The 23,368-nt window shown below is 45.8% G+C and overlaps 1 protein-coding gene across 2 annotated transcripts in view; it reads right to left on the bottom strand.

Annotated features, from left to right (window-relative positions):
• Positions 1–23,122, bottom strand: part of vwf (von Willebrand factor) — a 102,136-nt gene extending 79,014 nt beyond the window's left edge. The window contains exons 1-16 of one of the 2 annotated variants that reach the window (XM_078419903.1): positions 23,069–23,122; positions 18,428–18,485; positions 17,930–18,103; positions 17,737–17,839; positions 15,647–15,855; positions 14,809–14,933; positions 11,943–12,156; positions 10,252–10,374; positions 10,049–10,160; positions 7,890–7,936; positions 6,469–6,605; positions 6,246–6,384; positions 4,614–4,714; positions 4,342–4,537; positions 1,895–2,110; positions 548–788 (exon numbers count right to left, since the gene is read on the bottom strand). In XM_078419903.1, coding sequence (XP_078276029.1) covers positions 548–788; positions 1,895–2,110; positions 4,342–4,537; positions 4,614–4,714; positions 6,246–6,384; positions 6,469–6,605; positions 7,890–7,936; positions 10,049–10,160; positions 10,252–10,374; positions 11,943–12,156; positions 14,809–14,933; positions 15,647–15,855; positions 17,737–17,839; positions 17,930–18,103; positions 18,428–18,485 — 2,195 coding nt within the window. In that variant the 5' untranslated portion in view covers positions 23,069–23,122. Of the gene's footprint in view, positions 1–547; positions 789–1,894; positions 2,111–4,341; positions 4,538–4,613; positions 4,715–6,245; positions 6,385–6,468; positions 6,606–7,889; positions 7,937–10,048; positions 10,161–10,251; positions 10,375–11,942; positions 12,157–14,808; positions 14,934–15,646; positions 15,856–17,736; positions 17,840–17,929; positions 18,104–18,427; positions 18,486–18,704; positions 18,799–23,068 lie in introns of those variants that run through there. The other variant, XM_078419902.1, reaches the window with a different exon arrangement.
• Positions 23,123–23,368: the final 246 nt, after the last annotated feature.

A 23,368-nucleotide genomic window follows, 5' to 3' on the forward strand; every position in this document is an offset into this window, starting at 1 on the left:
GGTCTCGACCCAAAACATCACCTATTCCTTTTCTGTAGAGATGCCGTCTGACCCGCTGAGTTACTCCAGCTTTTTGTGAATATCTTAGATATCTACAGTATACAGGTCCTTCGGCTCATTGAGTCCGTGCCGACCAGCAATCATCCTATACAGAGGCACTATCCAAAACACTAGGGACAATCTACAATTTTTACAGAAGCCAATTAACCTCAAACTGCATGTCTTTGACGTTCAGGAGGAAAACGGAGCACCCGGAGAAAACCCACGTGTCACGGGGAGAATGTGCAAACTACGTACAGATAGTACCCATAGTCAAGATCACACTTGGGTCTCTGACACGACAAGTAGGCAACTGTAGTGCTGCACCACTGTGCCGCCCCTAATGCTTTCAGTGGATTGGTTTAATGAGAATGTTATATGGTCAATTGCAAAATAACAGGGCATTTACCACTGTGTCTCCCGAAGAATAGAATTCTGTCTGAAGTCTCAGTTAATACTGCTCGCACGACAGGTTCAGAAACTTTGCTTTCCGCTCCAATTATCTCACCATATGACGTTTTCAAATGTGATTTTCTCGTGCGGTTTGTAGATCTCGTCGTTGAAGTAGCAGGAACACTCTGACTGTGGCACGCACTGCCCCTCCTCATTGGCATACTGGCTGGTGGGGCAGTAGCAGCCTTCCAGGCAGAGCTCAGTGCATTCGGTATCGGAGCTGGAGAGCGATCTGCAGGTCTGGTTGCACGGGGTCCCACACTGTTCGTAAATCTGCCCATCAGCACAGCCCATCTCTACCAGAACATATCGAGAAAGAAAGCATGGTTATATGGGACATTATTGCTTTTGTCGTGTATCTGCACACTGTGGACAGCTTGATCGCGATCATGAGTGCATGTGATAGGAGCAGAATTAGGCCATTTGGCTCATCGCGTCTACTCCGCCATTCAATCCTAGCTGATCTATCCTCCCCACTCAACCCCATTCTCCTCATAACCCCTGACACACATGCATATTCCTTCAACTGATGAGGTAGCATGCAACAAAATAGCTTTTTACTGTATGTGGACACAAAATGCTGGCGTAACTCAGCGGGTCAGGCAGCATCTCGGGAGAGAAGGAATGGGTGACGTTTCAGGTCGAGACCCTTCTTCAGACTGATCAGTCTGAAGAAGGGTCTCGACCCGAAACGTCACCCATTCCTTCTCTCCAGAGATGCTGCCTGACCCGCTGAGTTACTCCAGCATTTTGTGTCTACCTTCGATTTGAACCAGTGCCTGCAGTTTTTTTTCCTACACAGCTTTTTACTGTACCTCAGTACACGCGACAAGAAACTAAACTAAAGCGAACATACAACATAGAACAGTACATCACAGGAATGGGTACTTTGGTCCACAAGGTTAGTGCCGAACATGAAACCAAGTTCAACTGATCTCATCTGCCTATAAATGATCCCTAAACCCCATTCCTTGTACTTCCATGTGCCTGTCTGTGTGGAGTTTGTATGATCTCCCTTTGAACACGTGAGCTTTTTCCGGGTGCTCCGGTTTCGCCCCACACTCCAAAGACGTGCAGGTTTGTAGGTCAATTGACTTCTGTAAATTGTCCTGATGTGCAGGGTAGAACTAGTGTGAACTGGTGATCGCTGGTCGGCGCCGACTCGGTGGGCCGAAGAGCCTGTTTCCACGCTGCATCTCTAAACTAAACGAAACTAGGAATATTGACTGAAAAATAATTATCTGCTTTACGCAGAGGTAAGGTGCATGAAAACAGGCAATTGTTGCATTATGTTCAGTCACGTGACCTCCGAGACTGCAGCGTCTCCTATGATGCTGGGTAACGCAGTGTGTCATTCCTCATTGTTAAAAGGGAAAGGGATGGGAAGGCATGTGGGTCTCACCGCAGAGGTCGGGCGATCTCCAGTTGATGAGGACACCTCTCCTGGCACACATGGCGGCATAGCTGGCGATGGCGGAGCAGAGGCACTGGTTGCCACTGGAGCAGGCACACACGTCGTAGTGACAGATCTTGAGGAAAGGAGCAGGGCTGACCTCATGATGGCACGGCACAAACTCAGTCAGCAGCAGCACCGCACACACCTCCTCCGCGTACCTCACTGAAACGCAAATGCAAACATCCCGTCACCGCGCGCTAATCTGCTGAGCGTCCACAACATTGAAAGAAACAAATCGCTGGAGGAACTCAGCGGGTCAAGCAGCATCTCGGGGGAACGTAGACCGGTGACGTTTCGGGTCGAGACCCTTCTTCAAATGCAGGGGCAGACTGAGTCTGAAGAAGAGTCCCGTCCCGAAACATCACCTGTCCATGTTCTCTAAAGATGTTGCCTGACCCGCTGAGTTACTATTACTGTCGGCCTCATCAGTGTAAAACAGCATCTGCAACTCCTTGTGTCTACTTTATTAAAAGTTTTGTTGTTTAAATTAATACTGACTAGCTAATTAAATTATTGCATCGTATGGGAGGTGCATTCCCAATCTCGTTGTACCCCTGTACAATGACAATAAAGATATATTGTATTGTATTGTATTGTATTGTATCGTATTGTATTGTATTGTATTGTTCTTACAGCAGGTGCTACAGTAAGTGTCTCTTCCACGCCAGTAACACAGTTAGACATCCAGCTGGTCAGAGCTATATTATCAACACTGGGCTCCACTCTGTAAATCTGCACTATCCAAAGAGGTGACTTCATGCTTGAAATCATAGACCTGAAATGGCCTAATTACAGAACGTTACCGCAGTTAACTAAAGTTCCCTGCTCTTTGCAGAATGGTGCTGCAATCGTCAGCAGGGCAGGCTGCAGTCTGATCTCTAGTGATAGTCCAGCACGTTCATACTAATGTCACGTAAAGATACAGGAGCTTGAAAGCAGGCATCACCAGACTCAGGAGCAGCTTCCTCTCTGGTATCAGACTTCTGAACGGTCCTTCCATAAGCTAGGGTGCTGTACGATTCACCTCTACCCCATTGCGGACATTGGACTTTGTCCCTGGAACTGGTGCGCTACAATGCCGAGAACTAGATTCTGCACTCTGTATCTTCCCCTTTGTTCTACTTATTGTACTCGAGTTTGACTTGATTGTATTTATGTATGGTACATCGGGTCTGAATGCATCGCATGCAAAACAAAGCCTTTCACTGTACCCCGCTACACATGACAATAACAAACCTAAACCTAAACTTAAATTTTATGTTTAAAGTCTCGAGCCTCCAGCAGCCAGCTCCGTTTGCTTCATGTGATTACAGCAACAACACTCATTGTCTCCTTTCAGCAACTGTTTCCGCAAATTATTTGACGGTCTTTGAATAGATTACTTTTAAGAGCTTAATTATTCCGAAGAGGAAGGGTTATCCAGCCACAGTAACATGCAATACTTTTTCCAAAACGTAGATATCCAAGTTAAAGAAAGTTGAGGGAAGCCTAGTTGTATTTGTTCTGTCTTCCCCGTCATCCCCCCCCCCCCCACCCCCCACCTCCACCCTCCCCCAGAAACATCCCTGCATTTACAATAGACAATAGACAATAGGTGCAGGAGTAGGCCATTCGGCCCTTCGAGCCAGCACTGCCATTCAATGTGATCATGGCTGATCATCCTCAATCAGTACCCCGTTCCTGCCCTCTTCCCATATCCCCTGACTCCGCTATCATTAAGAGCTCTATCTAGCTCTCTCTTGAAAGCATCCAGAGAATTGGCCTCCACTGCCTTCTGAGGCAGACAGTTCCACAGATTTACAACTCTCTGAGTGAAAAAGTTTTTCCTCATCTCCGTTCTAAATGGCCTACCCCTTATTCTTAAACTGTGGCCCCTGGTTCTGGACTCCCCCAACATTGGTAACATGTTTTCTGCTTCTAGCGTGTCCAATCCCTTAATAATCTTATATGTTTCAATAAGATCCCCTCTCATCCTTCTAAATTCCAGTGTATACAAGCCTAGTCACTCCAGTCTTTCAACATATGGCAGTCCCGCCATTCCGGGAATTAATGTCGGGAACCTACGCTGCACGCCCTCAATAGCAAGAATATCCTTCCTCAAATTTGGAGACCAAAACTGCACACAGTACTCCTGGTGCGGTCTCACTAGGGCCCTGTACAACTGCAGAAGGACCTCTTTGCTCCTGTACTCAACTCCTCTTGTCATGAAGGCCAATATTCCATTAGCTTTCTTCACTGCCTGCTGTACCTGCATGCTTCCTTTCAGGATGCCTTACTTCCAGATTATCTTTCTTCCTCACTCCTCAGTACGCTCAAATGCCAGAGAAAATATTACAATGTCCATACTGAATTAGAAGTGGCACTACTCCAAAACCGCAATGGAACCTGTTTACCTCTCTGGGGATTTAATTTGCAAGGGTCGGCATGTATCTGATTCAAGTCGGCGCAGCCTCCGTTGATCTTCCACGAGTTCCCAAAGTTGATCATTTCTGGCTCAACAAGTCCGGATGGCGTGAGGAAGTCATCACCTTCATTGCCATTGAAATTTCCACAGAGGCCACAGGTTAACCCGGTGTACATGGAGCCCAGCTACAAGAAAGAAGCGAGTTAGTTCAGTGCCAGCGGACGACCGGGTCTGATCGGCATCAGTATGCCTTGGCATTACCTTCAGATTCACCTTCCCGTAGCCATCCCAATCAAACTGAAAATCTTCATCGTACGTCACCCGAACTGATGACAGAACGGTGTGCTGAATACGAAGGCTTCCTGTAGGAAAGGACATCTCAATTAGAACGGACACACTGAGGAAAAAATCATCTCATTAAAAACAAAGCATTGTTGTGAAAAGTAACTAGCACGCCTCCTGTCTCTGAACTAAACTCATTGTTCGCATACCCATGTCAGCTTTTCCACTGTCTTTATTCCGTGTGCTTTCCTTTCAAATGTTGGGCTCAACAATTCCAAAGATGTCAGTGCTGGAGAAAGGAGTGCTTCCTCTGTCGAACACGCAATGTCACAATTACTCTGAGCTTCGAGCAATCAAAAGCACCGTACACTTAAAGCAAATGCCCGGAAAAGAAACCTCTTGCATCAGGTTTTTATTCACAAAATGCTGGAGTAACTCAGCAGGTCAGGCAGCATCTAAACTAAACTCAAAAACTAAACTCTAAGAATGAGATGAGATTTTAAAAGATCAGGTATTTATTCACAAAATGCTGGAGTAACTCAGCAGGTCATCTGAATGGTGTCAAGTTAGGAAAAGGGGACGTACAACGTGATCTGGGTGTCTTAGTGCATCAGTCACTGAAAGGAAGCATGCAGGTACAGCAGGCAGTGAAGAAAGCCAATGGAATGTTGGCCTTCATAACAAGAGGAGTTGAGTATAGGAGCAAAGAGGTCCTTCTGCAGTTGAACAGGGCCCTAGTGAGACCGCACCTGGAGTACTGTGTGTAGTTTTGGTCTCCAAATTTGAGGAAGGATATTCTTGCTATTGAGCGCGTGCAGCGTAGGTTTACTAGGTTAATTCCCGGAATGGCGGGACTGTCATATGTTGAAAGACTGGAGCGACTAGGCTTGTATACACTGGAATTTAGAAGGATGAGAGGGGATCTTATCGAGACGTATAAAATTATTAAGGGGTTGGACACGTTAGAGGCAGGAAACATGTTCCCAATGTTGGGGGAGTCCAGAACCAGGGGCCACAGTTTAAGAATAAGGGGTAGGCCATTTAGAACAGAGATGAGGAAAAACATTTTTAGTCAGAGAGTTGTGAATCTGTGGAATTCTCTGCCTCAGAGGGCAGTGGAGGCCAATTCTCTGAATGCATTCAAGAGAGAGCTAGATAGAGCTCTTAAGGATAGCGGAGTCAGGGGGTATGGGGAGAAGGCAGGAACGGGGTACTGATTGAGAATGATCAGCCATGATCACATTGAATGGCGGTGCTGGCTCGAAGGGCCGAATGGCCTTCTCCTGCACCTATTGTCTATTGTCTATTGTCTATTGTCAGGCAGCATCTCAGGAGAGAAGGAATGGTTGACGTTTCGGGTCGAGACCCTTCTTCAGACTGACCCTTCTTCAGACAAAAAGATCAGTGTAAAGAGTGGCTAATGGTTTGCATGGACTCAGTGGGTCGAAGAGTCTATCTCTGTTCTGTATCGCTTCATGACTATGAATAATTCAACAGCAACTGAAGAGATTGTTTCATTGTATGAGACTCTTTGAATCTTATAAAGCACAGTTGTCTATTGGTAATAATGATTAATAATTGGTAATAATCATTGATAATAATGGTCCAAACCTTGTATTAGTGGTGGTTGTATGTCCATGCCGTTTATTGAAACTCTGCCGCCATGTTTGAGTTTAATGGTCATGTTCTCCAGCTCCTGGAACCTCAGAGTGGCCGATCGTATGCAAACAGCGTCCGGATCATCTGCACACTAGGGAAGAAAGTTCAGACCACTGAATACTGCCGAGAAGCACCCTTCAGCATTGAATCGAGTGAGAGTGGTGATCAACTGTACCTGCACTTTCTCAATGAAGACTGCAAATGTGTCCTCCTCACAGTCCTTGGCCAGCAAGTACTGGCACATCCCCGCAAACGTGAAATACTTGTCATCAAAACTCTTGAAGTGCGATTGCCCAATGACAAAACATTCCCCTAATGGCGAGAAAGTTAAATGTTAGCAGAGGAAAGAGTTGAGGCTGGTACGATGACAACATTTCACAGACACTCGGACAGGTACATGGATAAGAAAGGTTCAGAAGGATACGGGCCAAACACGGGCAGGTGGGATTAGTGTGGATGGGGTACGTTGGTCGGCATGGGCAAGCTGGGCCACTGGGCCTGTTTTCACACTGCAATGACTATGTGACTCTAAAAGTGTCAAGTAGATTGATGCAAGCATCTAACAAGAAGATCATCCATTTCAGCATTGCCTTCGTGAGGCAGACAACTGAAAGACACGTTGTTCATTTTGCTGCCGATTCAGGGAACAAACATCAATACTTGTTGATGTGTACAAGGACATTGCAACCGGGTCGGTGAGGCACAAGGAATCAGAGGAGGTTTGCCATGAGCAAGACCATTCGGTCCATCAAGTTCATGCTGGGTCGATATAACATCTATCCAGCTCCTGCCTTCTCTTGGTAAATGTGCAAAGTGTCCTTCTGACTATTTTAGAATCTCCATATTCTTTTTCGCAAACAGTGTTGGCCAAAGGGCCGTTCCTATGCTGTACTGTTCTGTGGTAGACACAAAACGCTGGAGTAACTCAGCAGGTCAGGCAGCATCTCGCGAGAAGGAATGGGTGACGTTTCGGGTCGAGACCCTTCTTCGGACCCTGGGTCTGAAGAAGGATCTCGACCCGAAACGTCACCCATTCCTTCTCTCCAGAGATGCTGCCTGACCCGCTGAGTTACTCCAGCATTTTGTGTCTACCTTCGATTTAAACCAGCACCTGCAGTTTTTCTTCCTACTGTACTGTTCTGGGTTCATTGTAAAGCCATTACTGACTCCATCTGATCTCAACAGATCAAATGTGTCTTTCAAAATTCATATTGTGAACTAAGGGCGGCACCAGAGACCCGGGTTTAATCTCGACAATGGTTGTTTGTCTGTACAGAGTTTGCTTGTTCTTCCTGTGACCTGTGTGGGTTCGTTTCGAGGAGATCTTTGGTTCCTCCCACACTCCAAAGATGTACAGATTTGTAGGTTAATTGGCTTGGAATAAATGTAAAATTGTCCCTAGTGTGTGTAGGGTAGTGCTAATGTACAGGGAGCTCGAGTCGGTGCGGACTCAGTGGGCCGAAGGGCTTGTTTCGGCGCTGTATCTCGAAACTAAACTAAAAAAGCTCTTGGCGACAACAGAGTGAGTAAAACTGCCTCTCAACAACTGAATTCATTCAGGCTGTTACAACTTTCATGATAAAATAGAAAGCACACCTGGACAATCCTCGTCGGTACACTCCCATTTTCCTTGGCTGCAGATGCTGTAAAATAAAATTGTAAACGTAACATGGAAGCTTCCAGAACCGATGGACAACTTTTCCTACCAGTGCTGAAAATGTCATCCAACTGGAATTCCCAGGTGGATTTTAGTTGAACATTTGGGTTTTGGAAGAACCAACAGAGAGCAGTATACTTGATGTTGTCAAGCTGGAAAGGGAACAGAGGAGATTTATGATGTTGCCAGGACTGGAGGGTGTGAGCTACATTGAGAGGTTGAATAGGCTGGGACTCTATTCCCTGGAGCACAGGAGGATGAGGGATGATCTTAGAGAGGTGTATAAAATCATGAGAGGAATAGAACGGGTAGATGCACAGGACCTCTTGCCCAGAGTAAGTGAATCGAGGACCAGAGGACATAGGTTTAAGGTGAAGGAGAAAAGATTTAATAGGAATCTGAGGGGTAACTTTCTCACACAAAGGGTGGTCGGTGTATGGAACGAGCTGCCAGAGGAGGTAGTTGAGGCTGGGACTATTGCAACGTTTAAGAAGCATTTAGACAGGTACATGGGTAGGACAGGTTGGAGGGATTTGGACCAAGTGCAGAAAGGTGTGACAAGTGTAGCTGGGACAAGTTGGGCCAAAGAGCCTGTTTTCACACTGTATCACTCTGTATCACTCTGTATGACTATGACTTTGTATCCCGGCATCCATTCCGCAGTTCCACCTCTAAACGATATGTGGAAAAAATAGGCGTAAAGTTAAAGGAACGTTACTACTCTGCTGTATACTAAATTAAGGCACAGAGGAAACTCATGATAAAATCAGATAATCAGACATTATCAGAATTGAAACATCAAAATGCACGGTTAGTGACTACACTGCTCCACCAGGTGGCGCCGTGCGTGGCATCCTCGCCAACAGCCTGTCTTCTTTGTTTTTAGTCCATTTTATTTGTATGGTTTAGTTAATCTTTTGTCTTTGTACTATGTGGGGGGTGGGGGAAACTTTTTTTAATCTCTTTCCTTGACGGAGATGTGACTTGTTCCGTGTCGTATCTCCGTCCGCACTGTGGCCTAGCAACGTGGAGTTGGCGGTCCCTTTGTTAGGGATCGGCTTTGGGAGCTCCAACTGCAGGAGCCTTGACCGCCCCGATCGTGGGAGCTTCGATCGCCCCAATGCGGGAGCTCCCACTCCTGGAGTCTGGTGCGGGTACAGACAGCTTTCTGACTGTTCGGGCGGACAGGGACTGCAGAGAGAACGACAAGTGGTCGTTGCAACTCTGGTCACCTCACAGTGAAGAGCGTGTGTTTTACCCGGACATTCAATGTGGGCCTCTGCTTATGCTGACTGCCCTAGGGAGGTGTGGTGACTGTTTATGTTTAATCTTTATGTAATCTTGTATCTTTGCTTTATTTGGTATGACTGTGTGGTAAAATCAAATTTCACTGTACCTCAGGGTATATGTGACAATAAAGGAACATCGAACAATTAAACTATTGAACTATTGCTGAAACAAATTTATCTGGAGAAAATTATTTGCAGAAGTCCCCTTTTAAAGACCACTAACCAATCAATTATAGACTTTTCAATATATAATCAATGATTTTGGGTGGATATGTAAGTTATATTATGACATTTAGGTATATAGTCACTTACGTAAGTTGAATAAGGAAAGTAAAATACATATTTCTTAAATATAAGCATAGGGAGTGGATATGATTGATGTTCGGCATGGATTTGGTGGGCAGAAGGGTCGGTTTACATGTTGTATCTCCAAATGCTAAACTAAATACTTGGGTATGAAGAAGGGTCTCGACCCGAAACATCACCCATTCCTTCTATCCAGAGATGCTGCCTGACTCCAGCATTTTGTGACTATCATCGGTGTAAACCAGCATCTGCAGTTCCTTCCTACATGGGATACAGACTAGCATGAATCATAGTAGTGTGAGCAGAGGCACGAGAGTGGAAGAGCAGGGAGCTACAGAATAGCTGGCATCAGGACTAATACAACGTGCAGGGAAAGAGGGTGGGCCTTGGGCCTGTTTTCAGTGATCAGTAATGCTTGATTGGAACATCCACCTGCTGGCCTGGTGCACCCCATGACCAAGCTTACCATGGTGGTCATTGTAGACATTAGCTTCAGCACTAACCATTCATGGCAGCCCTGGGAGACACTGGAGCCAGTCGGATACTTCTTCCCCATGTGCATGCAGGAGCAGTCGGAAGAGGCCACACAGGTGTCTCCATCGAGCATCTTCCCACCTGAAATCCACACATAAAACCAGTGTCATAAAACGCAGATACCTCAGGCTTCACAAGTGGCTGAACATCTGATATAAGCATGAACTAATACCTCCACAAGTGCAGCCATCCCTGCACTGGTTGTGGCACAGATGATTGATGTTTAAACTCTTGCATGTTTGGGCGCAGGGCGGCACACAGGTGCGATATTCCATCCTGGCCGGACACTTCAGAGCTAGTTAAATAAAAAAAAGTCCTTGTGTAAAACGGTACAAGTAAAATACATCTGGACACACTACACCTCTGCCCGTAATCTGCCCATGGCTGACTGGGAATTGGGAAGCCAATACATCATAATGTCTAGCAGGCTCCCAATGCAGCAGAATGCAGGAAGGAGACCCTTCAAATCATAGCCAAAGTCCTCCAGTCTTACACAATATATTTACCTTCTATGGGACTCATTTACTGTGAGAATAAATGCAGCATGTAATATTTACTGGCAACAGTACCGTTGTTTTTAGTTTTGTTTATTTCATATTTTATTTCATATTTCAGATACAGCGCGGAAACAGGCCTTTTCGGCCCACCAAGTCCGCACCGCCCAGCGATCCCCGCACATTAACACTATCCTACACACACTAGGCACAATTTTTTACATTTTAACCAGTCAATTAACCTACATACCTGTACGTCTTTGGAGTGTGGGAGGAAACCGAAGATCTTGGAGAAAACCCACGCAGGTCACGGGGAGAACGTACAAACTCCTTACAGTACAGCACCCGTAGTCAGGATCGAACCTGAGTCTCCGGCGCTGCATTCGCTGTAAGGCAGCAACTCTACCGTTGTGCCACCGTGCCGCCCGCCCATTTAGTTTGGTTTAGTTTAGTTTAGTTTACTTTACTTTACTTTACTTTAGAGACACAGTGCGGAAACAGGCCCTTCGGCCCACCGGTCCCGCACCAACCACCAATGCCATCACACTAACGCTATCCTATGCTAGGGATAATTTTTTACAAACCTGTACTTCTTTGGAATGTGGGAAGAAACCGGAGATCCCAGAGGAAACTCATGCAGGTCACAGGGAGAACGTAGAAACTCCCGAGAGAAAGCACCCATAGTCAGGGTAGATTGCCCCTCTTCCGGGCTTACGTCCTTGCCCGCGTGTCCCTGGAGAGGGAACACGCGGTGTCCACGGGGAATCTGGAGGCCTTCCGTGAACACCGGTCGTCGCGGGGGGTCGAATGTATTGTTGACAGAGTTGGCAGGATTTAAAAAAAATTGTGATAATTTTTTTAATAAATAAATAAATAGATAGTCAGGGTAGAACCCAGACACTAACAATTCAAAATGGTTTGATGTGACAAATGGGAATAATCTGAATCTTCTGATCTACTTTACTGTCTTTACTTTCCAATTGATGGCGAATAAAATATCATTGTTATTCAAATCAACCAACCTTTAAAAATAACTTATTTATAGCATACAGAGTAAAGGTAAATATAAATGCCAATTCAAAATATAAAATATTAAATTATACTGGATTCTAAAGAACAAACATTCACCGTTTGTTATATTAAAATAATATTTTGTTAGGACTGATTAGTTAGTAATTAAGTAGAAACAGGGAAGGATCTGGAAGGAATCTGAAGAAGGTTCTCAACCCAAAACATCACCTATCCACGCCCTCCAGGGATGCTGGCCGGCCCGCTGAGTTACTCCAGCACTTTGTGTCTTTTTTTCCAGTTAACAATTACATTGTTGTGGGAAGATACATAGAGAACAGGCGATCGTTTCCGAACTTACAGCAATCGCTTTCTCGAGTCCAGTCTTTGAGGACTGTGCCCTGATGAGCACAAGACCTGGCGTACTCCAGGAATGCTTGGCAGTGACAATTCTTTCCTTTGCAGTGACAAATGTCATCCTCACAACTCGCGATGAAGGTCTCTGGATCCACAACAGCGTTACACGCCCTGAATATCTGGTCCGTTTTGAGCATTTTGCACTTTCCCATCATGTTCTGCAATCAAATAAAAGTTTATTTCAAGTAAGCGTGGTTTCAAATTATTTCTCTATATGTGCCTCACTTTCGCATATGCACCTTTCATTGCATCCATTAAGTTCCATATTTGTTTTGTATTGAACGTGTGAAGAGAAATGAAGGACAATGTTCCGTGTCTAAAATCCAACAAGCGCATAATAGCATGCAGATAAGGAGGAAGGGTTGTCTACCCAGCTCCTCAAACCTGCTCTACCATCCAACAAAATCATGATTGGCATGACTATAACCACAACTCCACATTCCCACCCAGACAGAGCAGCACAGTGGCGCAGCGGTAGAGTTGCTACCTTACAGCACCAGAGACCCGGGTTCGAACACTGGAACTTAGAAGGATGAGAGGAGATCTTATCGAAACATATAAGATTATTAAGGGGTTGGACACGTTAGAGGTAGGAAACATGTTCCCAATGTTGGGGAAGTCCAGAACAAGGGGCCACAGTTTAAGAATAAGGGGTAGGCCATTTAGAACTGAGATGAGGAAAAACTTTTTCAGTCAGAGAGTTGTGAATCTGTGGAATTCTCTGCCTCAGAAGGCAGTGGGGGGCCAATTCTCTGAATGCATTCAAGAGAGAGCTGGATAGAGCTCTTAAGGATAGCGGAGTCAGGGGGTATGGGGAGAAGGCAGGAACGGGGTACTGATTGAGAATGATCAGCCATGATCACATTGAATGGCGGCGCTGGCTCGAAGGGCCGAATGGCCTCCTCCTGCACCTATTGTCTATTGTCTATTGATCTTGACGACAGGTGCTTGTCTGTATGGAGTTTGTATGTTCTCCCTGTGACCTGCCTGGGTTTACTCTGGGATCTCCGTTTTCCTCCCGCATTCCAAAGACGTACACGTTTGTAGGCTGATCGTAAATTTGCCCAAGTATGCAGGATAGTGTTAGTGCATGGGAATCGCTGGTTGGGCCGAAGGGTCAGTTTCCGTGCTGTTTCTGATAACAAAACTAAACTAAACTAAGCTACTCATGATAACCATTCACAACCCATGTAAACTACAAGCCAACCCAATGGCATGAACATTGGATTCTCAAATTCCATGTAACCGGCACCCCACTTTATCCCTGAGTCTCTCCTCTTATCTATCCTGGCCCTCCAATTCACCCCTTTTGTTCTCACAAAGGTTCAAGGGCTTCACATCTAGGGAGAGGTTGGTCAGGCTTGGACTTTATTCGTTGGAGCGCAGGAGGCTGAGGGATCATATAGAAGTGTATAAAATCATGAGGGGAATAGATATGGTAGATGCACAGAATCTTTTTCCCAGGTTAGGGAAATCAAAGAAAAGAAGACATAGGTTTAGGGTGAGAGGGGAAAGATTCAAAAGGAACCTAAAGGTCAACTTTTTCACACAGAGGGTGGTGGGTACATGGAATGAGCTGCCAGAGAAGGTAGATGAGGCAGGTACTGTCACAACATTTAAAAGTCTTTTGGACAAGTACTTGAATAGGGAAGGTATTTATTCACAAAATGCTGGAGTAACTCAGCAGGTCAGGCAGCATCTCAGGAGAGAAGGAATGGGTGACGTTTTGGGTCGAGACCCTTCTTCAGACTGAAGAAGGGGAAAGATTGTGAAGGTTTAGAGGGATATGGACCAAACACGAGCTATTGGGATTAGTGTAGATGGGGCATTTTGGTTGGCAAGGCTAAGTTGGGTCGAAGGACTTGTTTCTGTACTGCGTGACTCAATGACTTTATGAATCATAGCCCTCTCTCTCAGAGTAAAAGGTCTCTTCTTGGTCTTAAATGTGGACTACATTCTTAAACAATTACCTTTAAATCTAAATTTTCCCAGTGCAGGAAACATCTTCTAAACATCCCGACTGGTGAAGGTCCCACTGTTTAGTGGTTCAACCGCTCAGTTTTCTGAAGCCAGCAGACACGAGCCTAGCTTGTCCAACCTTTCCGTTGAAGTCAAGTGTGTAGAAGGATCTTGACCCAAAATGTTGTCTGTCTATTCCCTCCACACAGATGCTACAGTACCTGACCTTCTTCAAATTTTAATACTGTAGGCCTGGTGTGGTCTGAAGAAGTGTCTCCACTAAAAACGTCACATTCCTTTTCTCCAGAGTGTTGTCTGACCCGCTGAGTTACTCTAGCTTTTTGTGTCTATCTGCTGCCTGACCTGTTGTGTTACTCCAGCACTTTGTGTTTTGCTCAAGATTCTAGCATCTGCAGTTCTTTGTGTCTCTTTCCAACCTTTCCTGATGAGACTAAATCAGGATCATTTACGAGAATGATCCCAGGAATGATTGGTTTGCGTTTGAAGGGGGTTTGAAGGGACTGGGCCAGTACTCGTTGGAGTTTAGAAGGATGACTGGGGACAATCATTGAAACTTACTGAATAGTGAAAGGCCTGGATAGAGTGAATGTAGAGAGGATGTTTTCACTAGTGGGAGACACTGGGGTTAGGGGGAGAAGGGAGGTTGAGAGGGAAAGATAAATCAGCCATGATTGAACAGCGGAGTAGACTTGATGGGCCGAATGGCCTAATTCTGCTCCTAGAACTTATGAACCTATGACAAATTGCTTATTCCAACTGGGCTCTCTCCTATCTTTGGTAATTATTCAACATTATTATAGAGAGGGTGCTTGTAAACCTTCGGAACTCACCTTTTCCATTGCTTCTGAGGACAGGCTGCAGGTTTTACTGGGAGGGGACACTCTGCTGCATAACTCCTCAGCACTTCCCAGTGACCAAGAATTGGCAAAATCATAGCTGCTCTCCACCTGGAAACCTGAGAGGAAAATAACAATCGTTTTAATCATCCGAGAATCAGGACCTCCCCAACTCCAACCCGCTTCTGTCCAAACTGCACTGTAGAAGACTTATTTTAAGAGTCCCAGTGTCATTGGGGTAAATTCTACTGCACAAGAATACAAGGTTGGCTCAGTGAGTGGTGGACTCAGCCCAGTCCATCACGGGCACAGCATGTAAGCATCTCCACCAGGCGCTGCCTCAGGAAGGCGGCATCTATCCACAAGGGGCTCCACCACCTGGGCCGTGCCCTCTTCTCACTGCTACTGTTGGGCAGAAGGTACAGAGAGGCCTTCGGATTCAACACCACCAGTTACTCTTCTACAACCATCGAGTTCTTGAACTAACCTGTAAAATCCAAATCCCACCCTGACAAAGGAACACCATGGACCTCCTCTCACCGAGGACATGGTTTTCTAATCTTGTTTTCAAAAATGTTGTTTTTTTACACTAATGTCTTTGCCTTTTCTTTGCAATGCCTTGCAGAATGTATGTGTCTGTTATGTACAGTTTGTGTGTGATTTATGTGTCTGTGCGTTGTCTGGGTCTCTGTGCCTGTGAGGCTGCTGCAAGCAAGATTTTCATCGTGCCTGTACCTCGCCGTGCATGCGCGTCTTGACTAGCGGCTAGCGTCTGTTCATGATCTTTGAAAAGCTGACAGCAGACAACTCATGGACAATCTCTCTCCGTTACCTTCTTGAGTCATGTAGTCATCCTGGGGAAAATCGTTGTAATTGCCGCAGAGTCCACAAGTCCGACTGAAATGTTTTTTGGACAACATGACTTCCACGTTCCCGCTGGTATCGATCCGGGCGGTGAAGCCATGTTCATCACTCGATATGATGAGGTAGCCAGCTTCCGTCCCGACAAACACGCCATAGAGTGTGAACGGCAGCTCAACCCTAGAGAAGTCAACACCGATAGACTGGGTTACAGACTGCACGAGCATTGTCGAAGAGCCATGCAGTGGTGAAACAAGCCCTTCGGACCAACATGTCCACACCGACCAACATGCCCGATCAACACGAGTCACATCTGGCTGCGTTTGGCCCATATCCCTCCAGATCTAACCTAACCATGTACCCGTCTAAATATTTCTCAAGCATTGCGATAGTACCTGCCTCAACTACTTCCTCCGGCAGCTCATTCCATACACCCACCTCTTGTGGTTCCTATTAAATCATTCCCCGCTCACCTTAAACCTATGTCCTCTGCTCCTCGATTCCCCTACTCTAGGCAAGAGACTCTGTACGTCTACCCGATCTATTCCACATGATTTTTTACACCTCTATAAGATCACCCCTCGTCCTCCTGCGCTCAAAGGAATAGACCCCCTAGTCTGCTCAAGCTCTCCTTATAACTCAGACCCTCGAGTCCTGGCAACATCCTCATAAATCTTTTCTGCACCCTTTTCGGCTTTGTCTTCGATGTTTAGATGTTTAGTCTTCAATTAGTTTTAGTTTAGTTTAGTTTATTTAGTTTATTAGCACATGTACCAAGGTACAGCAAAAAGCTTTTCTTGGAGTGCTATCCAGTCAAAGAAAAGACTACACATTCAAGCCATCCACATGGCACGGATCAAGGATAAAGGTTACAACATTTAATGTAAAGATGTAACATAAAAGTCTAATAAAGTCCGATTAAAGATGGTTCAAAGGTCAGCAATGAGGTAGATGAGTGGTCAGGACCACACTCTAGCTGGGGAGAGGACCTGTTGCAATCCTCTACATCCAGTAAAGGAACAAAGTCCTGGAGTAATTCTGCAGGTCAGGCTGCATGACTTGTTCGGCTACTCCAGCACTTTATGTCAATAGACAATAGACAATAGGTGCAGGAGTAGGCCATTCGGCCCTTCGAGCCAGCACCGCCATTCAATGTGATCATGGCTGATCATTCTCAATCAGTACCCCGTTCCTGCTTTCTCCCCATGCCCCCTGACTCCGCTATCCTTAAGAGCTCTATCTAGCTCTCTCTTGAATGCATTCAGAGAATTGGCCTCCACTGCCCTCTGAGGGAGAGAATTCTACAGATTCACAACTCTCTGACTGAAAAAGTTTTTCCTCATCTCCGTTCTAAATGGCCTACCCCTTATTCATAAACTGTGGCCCCTGGTTCTGGACTCCCCCAACATTGGGAACGTGTTTCCTGCCTCTAACGTGTCCAACCCCTTAATAATCCTATATACGTTTCGATAAGATCCCCTCTCATCCTTCTAAATTCCAGTGTATACAAGCCTAGTCGCTCCAGTCTTTCAACATATGACAGTCCCGCCATTCCGGGAATTAACCTAGTAAACCTATGCTGCACTCCCTCAATAGCAAGAATATCCTTCCTCAAATTTCGATAAACCAGCATCTGTAGTTCCTTGTCTCCACATTCAGCATCTGCAAAGGAGAAACCTCAAATTAACCCACAGATCGGCCGTGCAGTTAGTTTTGAAGTTAACGGAGAGTGACAATGGGCGGACAGTTTCGTTTACTTCAATTCAGTTTACACATCAGTTGCTTGTCCCTTTGGAGAGATTTTACCTCCCACACAGGTCACGGGGAGAACCTACAAACTCTGTAAAGCAGTAAGCCCTACCACTGCCACCCGTGGCACCCCATTTCGATTCTGGCCACACTTTCCCGGAGATATAACAACGTCGCTTTGTTGTAAAATCATGCATTTTTGCAGCCGTAAATTTAATTTGAAAAACTGTCAAGCGAATAGTAATTGGCTGCCCTTCCTAAACAAAAATTAAAATAAACTTTATTCGAAGTGAACAATATATACAAACTTACCTTTTGTTCCGTATAGACGCTTCTCCTTTTACAGTAAGGGTGACCTCAAAGAATTCGCCCAGAAACAAAGAAATACTTTTCCGTTTCCCAGTCTGGTAGTTACCTGAAACACACGGGACACTTCACCGATCAAACGGCTGGAAGTCACACTCATGAATAAAGTCTCATACAATGAATGCAAGGTTGAAGGTACCTAAGAGCGAGAAAGAGTTTTTCACGCAGTCGCCGGCCAACTTGTAACTGCACTGCCCTGGAAACTCGTAGAAGTCGCCGTCAAAGGTGTGGACGCGGTATTCTCCGAAGAGGCTGCATCGAGCGCTCTGACTCCGCCCGACCCGGTCCTGGGCCACCGAAGCTTCCTCCTGCTCTGCTCAAAGGACACAAGAAGGTGCAAAGCATTCACTTCCAGCCGCTCGCTCGCCTTCCCCCTCCACCGGAGCTAGCTCCCCCCAGTCCCGTCCCCAACCCCTGCAAGACTGATCGAATGGCGGAGTAGACTGGATGGGCCGAATGGCCTAATTCTGTTCCTATAACTTATGAACGTCAGAAGACGTCTGTTGCAAGTTGAACAGTTCTTGGAGTAAATCACCACCAGTACGCCCCGTACCCAAAAGCTAGATTTTACAGCGTCGCCCACTAAGATTTAACCCACACTACCCTTCAGTTTCAAGAGTTGAACTGCCCACTGTACCTTGTGTGAGGGTGATGAAGGCAGAGACCAGGAGCACTGGCAGGTAACGGCTCACCATCTGTAGAAAGCCCAGACACATACAGTTAGCAAAACACCATTCAACATCTCCCCAAGGACAGGCAATGTCGTTGACAATCCCCTTCCCAATAATAAATCGTCGCAAGTAGTCCTGTTCATTTCTCTCCTGACTTCCAGGTCTGTGCTTTGAGATATGTGTAAATGTTCTCCCATTTAAAGTGCCCCCCTCATTCCTACACAGAGTGCGAGCTGCAGTCACCTTGGCTCCCACGGCGAAGAATGACCAGGGTCCACAATGAAACCGAGTTCACTACAATGTCATATCAGCATGTTCGGGGATTGTGGGCGGGGGATGGTTCCAAGAACAGCAGTGTCTTCTTGGGAAAACAGAGCAATTTATAGAGGACAGGAACTGCGGGATCATTAAGCATGGAAACGCGGGCCATCCGGTGCCAAAATGATGGTATCAGATTAAAAAAAAACTGCACAGTGCTAATTTCCCCAACGAAAACAATGGTAGGAAACTGGATATTGCACTGACAGAGTTACCAAAAGCAAAACTTCGCATCGCTTCTAAGGCAGTATTTTTCCCCTGTGACTTCTGTTATGAGACTGCGATACACTTCACAGTTTATATTTTTGCCAGGTACTTTGTTTGATTTGATAAATGCCGAGATGCTCCTATGATTATGAACTACTTTTTTTTCTACACAGGCCATGACTGTCTATTGCAAACGGTAAACTAACTAGTGCTTGTAAAGGCAGTAGGTGTTAAAAATCTGAAACACATGGAACTGCAGATGCTGCAATCCCCACGTTTCCATGCTTCATTATCCTGCAGGCCCTGTCCTCGAAAAATTGCTCTGTTTTCCCAAGAAGGCACCACAATTCACCACAGTTCTGGAGCAAAACAAAAAGTGCCGGAGGAACTCAGCCAGTCAGGCAGCATCTGTGGAGGGAATGCTGGTGACATTGGTGGTTCAGATGGTGGTTCTTCAGAAGGGTCCCGACATGAAACACCACAGATGCCGACTGACCTGCTGAGTTCTTCCAGGACTTTGTGTTTTGATGTGAAGAAAAGTCTGTTCATTTTCAGAAGCGATGTGCCTCTTATTTTGCTAATTTCATAATAACTAGTGAAATAAGATTTTTAAGATACAAGGGTTCAAGCTTTGACTTAAGACCTTAAGACGACACAGGGCGGCTGAAGTCCAGAGAGGGTGAGACCATAATTTGAAGCTTTAGCCAGAAGATATGGTGAGGAAGTGTGTGGTGGAAGAATAAAGAGACTACAAAATAGTGAAAAACAAGATATTGTTCTATAATTAAGTAATTATGTCAATAATTTAAAAAGTAATTAGAAAGAAAAATAAGGGACAACACTTGAAGCAAAAAAAGACACAAAGTGCTGGAGTAACTCAGCAGGTCAGTCAGCATCACTGGAGAACATGGGTAGGTGACATTTCAGGTCAGGACCCTTCTTCAAACTCAAGTAAAACTGGAAGGAGCCATCAAAATGAACACGAAGAGTTTGAAGCTTCAGTAACTATCAGAGAGGATGGGGGGCAGGGGTGTAGAATAAGCCAAATTAAAATGGCAATGAAGGAAAAGGTGGTGAATTGTTAAAATTCTTGACCCCCGCAATAAGATCATCGTGGAATTGTTTCCAAAATCAATTTGTTTTAAATTCACCCAAAATCAATTTAGACCTAAAAATGCTGGAATAACTCAGCGGGACAGACAGCATCTCTGGAGAGAAGGAATGGGTGATGCTTCGGGTCGACACCCTTCTTCAGACTGAGAGTCAGGGGATGTCTTTGACCTTAGACCGTAAGGCATAGGGGCAGAAATAGGCCACTCTGCCATTAGATCATGGTCAATCTATCTTTCCCTCTCAACCCCATTCTCTCGCCTTCTCCCAGCAACCTTTGACGCTCTTTAATTTAGTTCTGGAAGAAAATAAAATGGAGCTAAATAAGGCGGGAGAAGGGCAACCAATGGTGAAAAGGCGTGCTCAATGTGGTGGCGTCAGGGCATGAGGAGAAGCAGAAGCAAATGATTCCAGGATGGCCTGAGTAAAAGTAACAGTCTTGTTCAGATTGACCACCAGGATAAATTAAGGACAACCGTGAACGAGATTTGTGAAAGAAATTTGAATTTCATAAAGTTTCTGAAAAAGTGACTGAATGCATTAATAAATTATAAATGGATTGTCAGAAATCTTTGATAAATTATCCCACAAGAGACTATAATAATAATAACAAACATTTATTTTTTATAGCGCTTTTCCAGATGCTCAAAGACGCTTTACAAAAACAGTCAAGACATAAAAACAAACAAACGAACTGTCCTGACGGAGAAGCGGCGAACAAATAGCGCCAGCGTCCTCTCACGTCAGGGTCCGGCAGTAGACAATAAAGAACACAAGACACACAATTACAATTTTTAACACAAACAGCCATCACAGTGATTGCTTCAGGCACACCCTCACTGTGATGGAAGGCAAAGAAAAGTCTTATCTCCTCCTCATTCTTCTCCCGTGGTGCCACGAGGCGATCGAGGCTCCCGACTTTTGAAGCCCCCACCGGACGATGGAAAGTCCCAGGGCCGAGCCGAGCAGGCCGATGAAGGTCCTGAGCCCCCACCGGGCGATGGAAGGTGCCGCGGCCAGGCCACGCAGGGCGAGGAAGGGCCTGCGAGTGGGTCGATCAAACCTCGCGCTTCGTGGAAGTCGAAGCTGCTACGGCTGGAACTCCCGAAAGCCGGTCGCCAGCCAGGGACCTGCGAACTCCCGATGTTGCGGTCTGCAGGACCCACGGCCGAAGCCTCCGAGATGGTAAGTCCAGGCCCTGCGACTTGGCGACTAGATGGCAAAATCCAAACATGTTGTACAAGAGCAGACTTGTAGCATGTAGACAGACACAGAGTAATTTCAGCACTGAAATAGGCCCTTCAGCCCATCGTCTTTGCTGGCTATCAACCACCCATCTGTACTCGTTTTACATTAATCCCATTTTATTTCCCTACATTCCCATCAACTCATCCCGGATTCTGCCACTCATACACACTGTTGAGGCATTTTAGAGTGGCCCATTTAACCTACCAACCCTTCCGGGTCGGCTGAACCAGAGGTGGGGATTGAACCTGAGTCACCGGAGGTGTGACACAGCAGCTTGACCAGCTGCCCTAGAGTGCTGCCCATCGACAGAGGAAAGAGGGTGCTTATATAACTGGACACTTCCTCTCCCGGCGGCATTTGTTGAGAGAGACAGCATGGAAACAGGCTGTATCTTCGGCCCACCAAACCCACGCTGGCCATCCATCACCCGTTCACACTAGCTCTACGTTGTCCCACTTTTGCTTCCACTCCCTACAAACGTGGGGCAATTTACAGAGGGCCAATTCACCTACAAACCTGCACATCTTTGGGATGTGGGAGGAAACCCAAGCACCCGGAATAAACCCGTGCGGAAACTGGGAGAACGTGCAAACTCCGCACAGGTAGCACCCGAGGTCAGGATGAAACTCAGGTATTTGGCACTGTGAGGCAGCAACTGTACCAGCTGTGCGACTGTCTTTTACTTACACCACATTCTCAGGCCCCTACTACACATGCGACTGTGCGGCCAAATACCAATCCAACTCAATCTACAAGTTCGCAGACGACACCACCGTCGGGGGCTGGATATCGAATAAGGGCGCGGCGGGATACTGGAAGGAGATAGGGAATCTCGTAAATTGGTGCCAAGACAACCTCTCCCTCAATGTCAGCAAGACAAAGTTAGATAATGATTGACTTCAGGAAGCGATGCGGTACACACACGCCAGTAAACATTGAACCTGCCAAAGTAGAGAACATCAAACGTTTCAAGTTCCTAGGAACAATTATCACCAGCTATTTGTTCTGGACCAGCCACAATGAAGCAATGGCCAAGAAAGTGCCCCAACGTATCTTCCTTGGAAGGTGTAGGAAGTTTGCCAACAACACTCATCAACCTCCACAGATGCGTCATGGAAAGCATATTATCGGGATGCATCACAACATGGTCTGGGAACAGCTCCATCCAAGACCGTAAGAAATCAACGAGAGTGCAGTCCTGACCTCCCATCTACCTCATCGAATATCTTTCATCTATCTTTAATCAGACTTTATTGGACTTCAATGTTATATCTTGCACTAAATGTTCCTTTATCCTTTTTCTGTTTACTCTGGGCTGCTTGATTTATATAGTCTTTTCTTTGACTGCATAGCATGCAAACAAAAGCTTGTTTGGTACACATGACAATGAATAAACCGAACTACTGTAAACATTGAGCTGAGATCACTGGGAAGAAGAAACTACTGCATGCACCACATATGTGTGAGGGCAAGTTTTGGGACCCTGGAGTCAAGAGTTGTTTACTTGGTGTATGTACTGACAACAGAACAAAGAAATTCATACCAACTGCAACCATTAACACTTTAACATATAAATAAATATATAATAATCAATAGTGCAATAGATTAATAACAGTAATACGTCAACCACAATAGAGCAAAACCAAAGTCCGAGACTGCTCTTCCAGTCAATTAACCTGGGGAACTAAGCCCTAACAACACTGTAGTGTGTACAATAATCTCACCTGCAAGTGAGCTAATGAAGAAGCTGCCTTTGGCTCTTGCAGGTTGCGACTCCATCATCCTCCATTCACTGGAGCTGCTGGTGTAAGATTTGAGAAGTTTTCCCTCATTCTGAAAGCAACACAAAACCAAAGAGCTGCAGTTTGGACATTTTAAACGGGAGACTGGGGCTGATAACGGAGAAAGGCTGCGGTCGTTTTTTTCCAAGGGACCAGCCACAAAAGCAAAAACCTTACAGCCCAGTCTCTAGGTTTCTGCAAAGCCACGGCCAGAACAATGGATGGGTATTGGCCATGCAGAAG

The sequence above is a fragment of the Rhinoraja longicauda genome, chromosome 23 (genome assembly GCF_053455715.1).
Source record: "Rhinoraja longicauda isolate Sanriku21f chromosome 23, sRhiLon1.1, whole genome shotgun sequence".
Taxonomy (NCBI): Eukaryota; Metazoa; Chordata; class Chondrichthyes; order Rajiformes; family Arhynchobatidae; genus Rhinoraja; species Rhinoraja longicauda.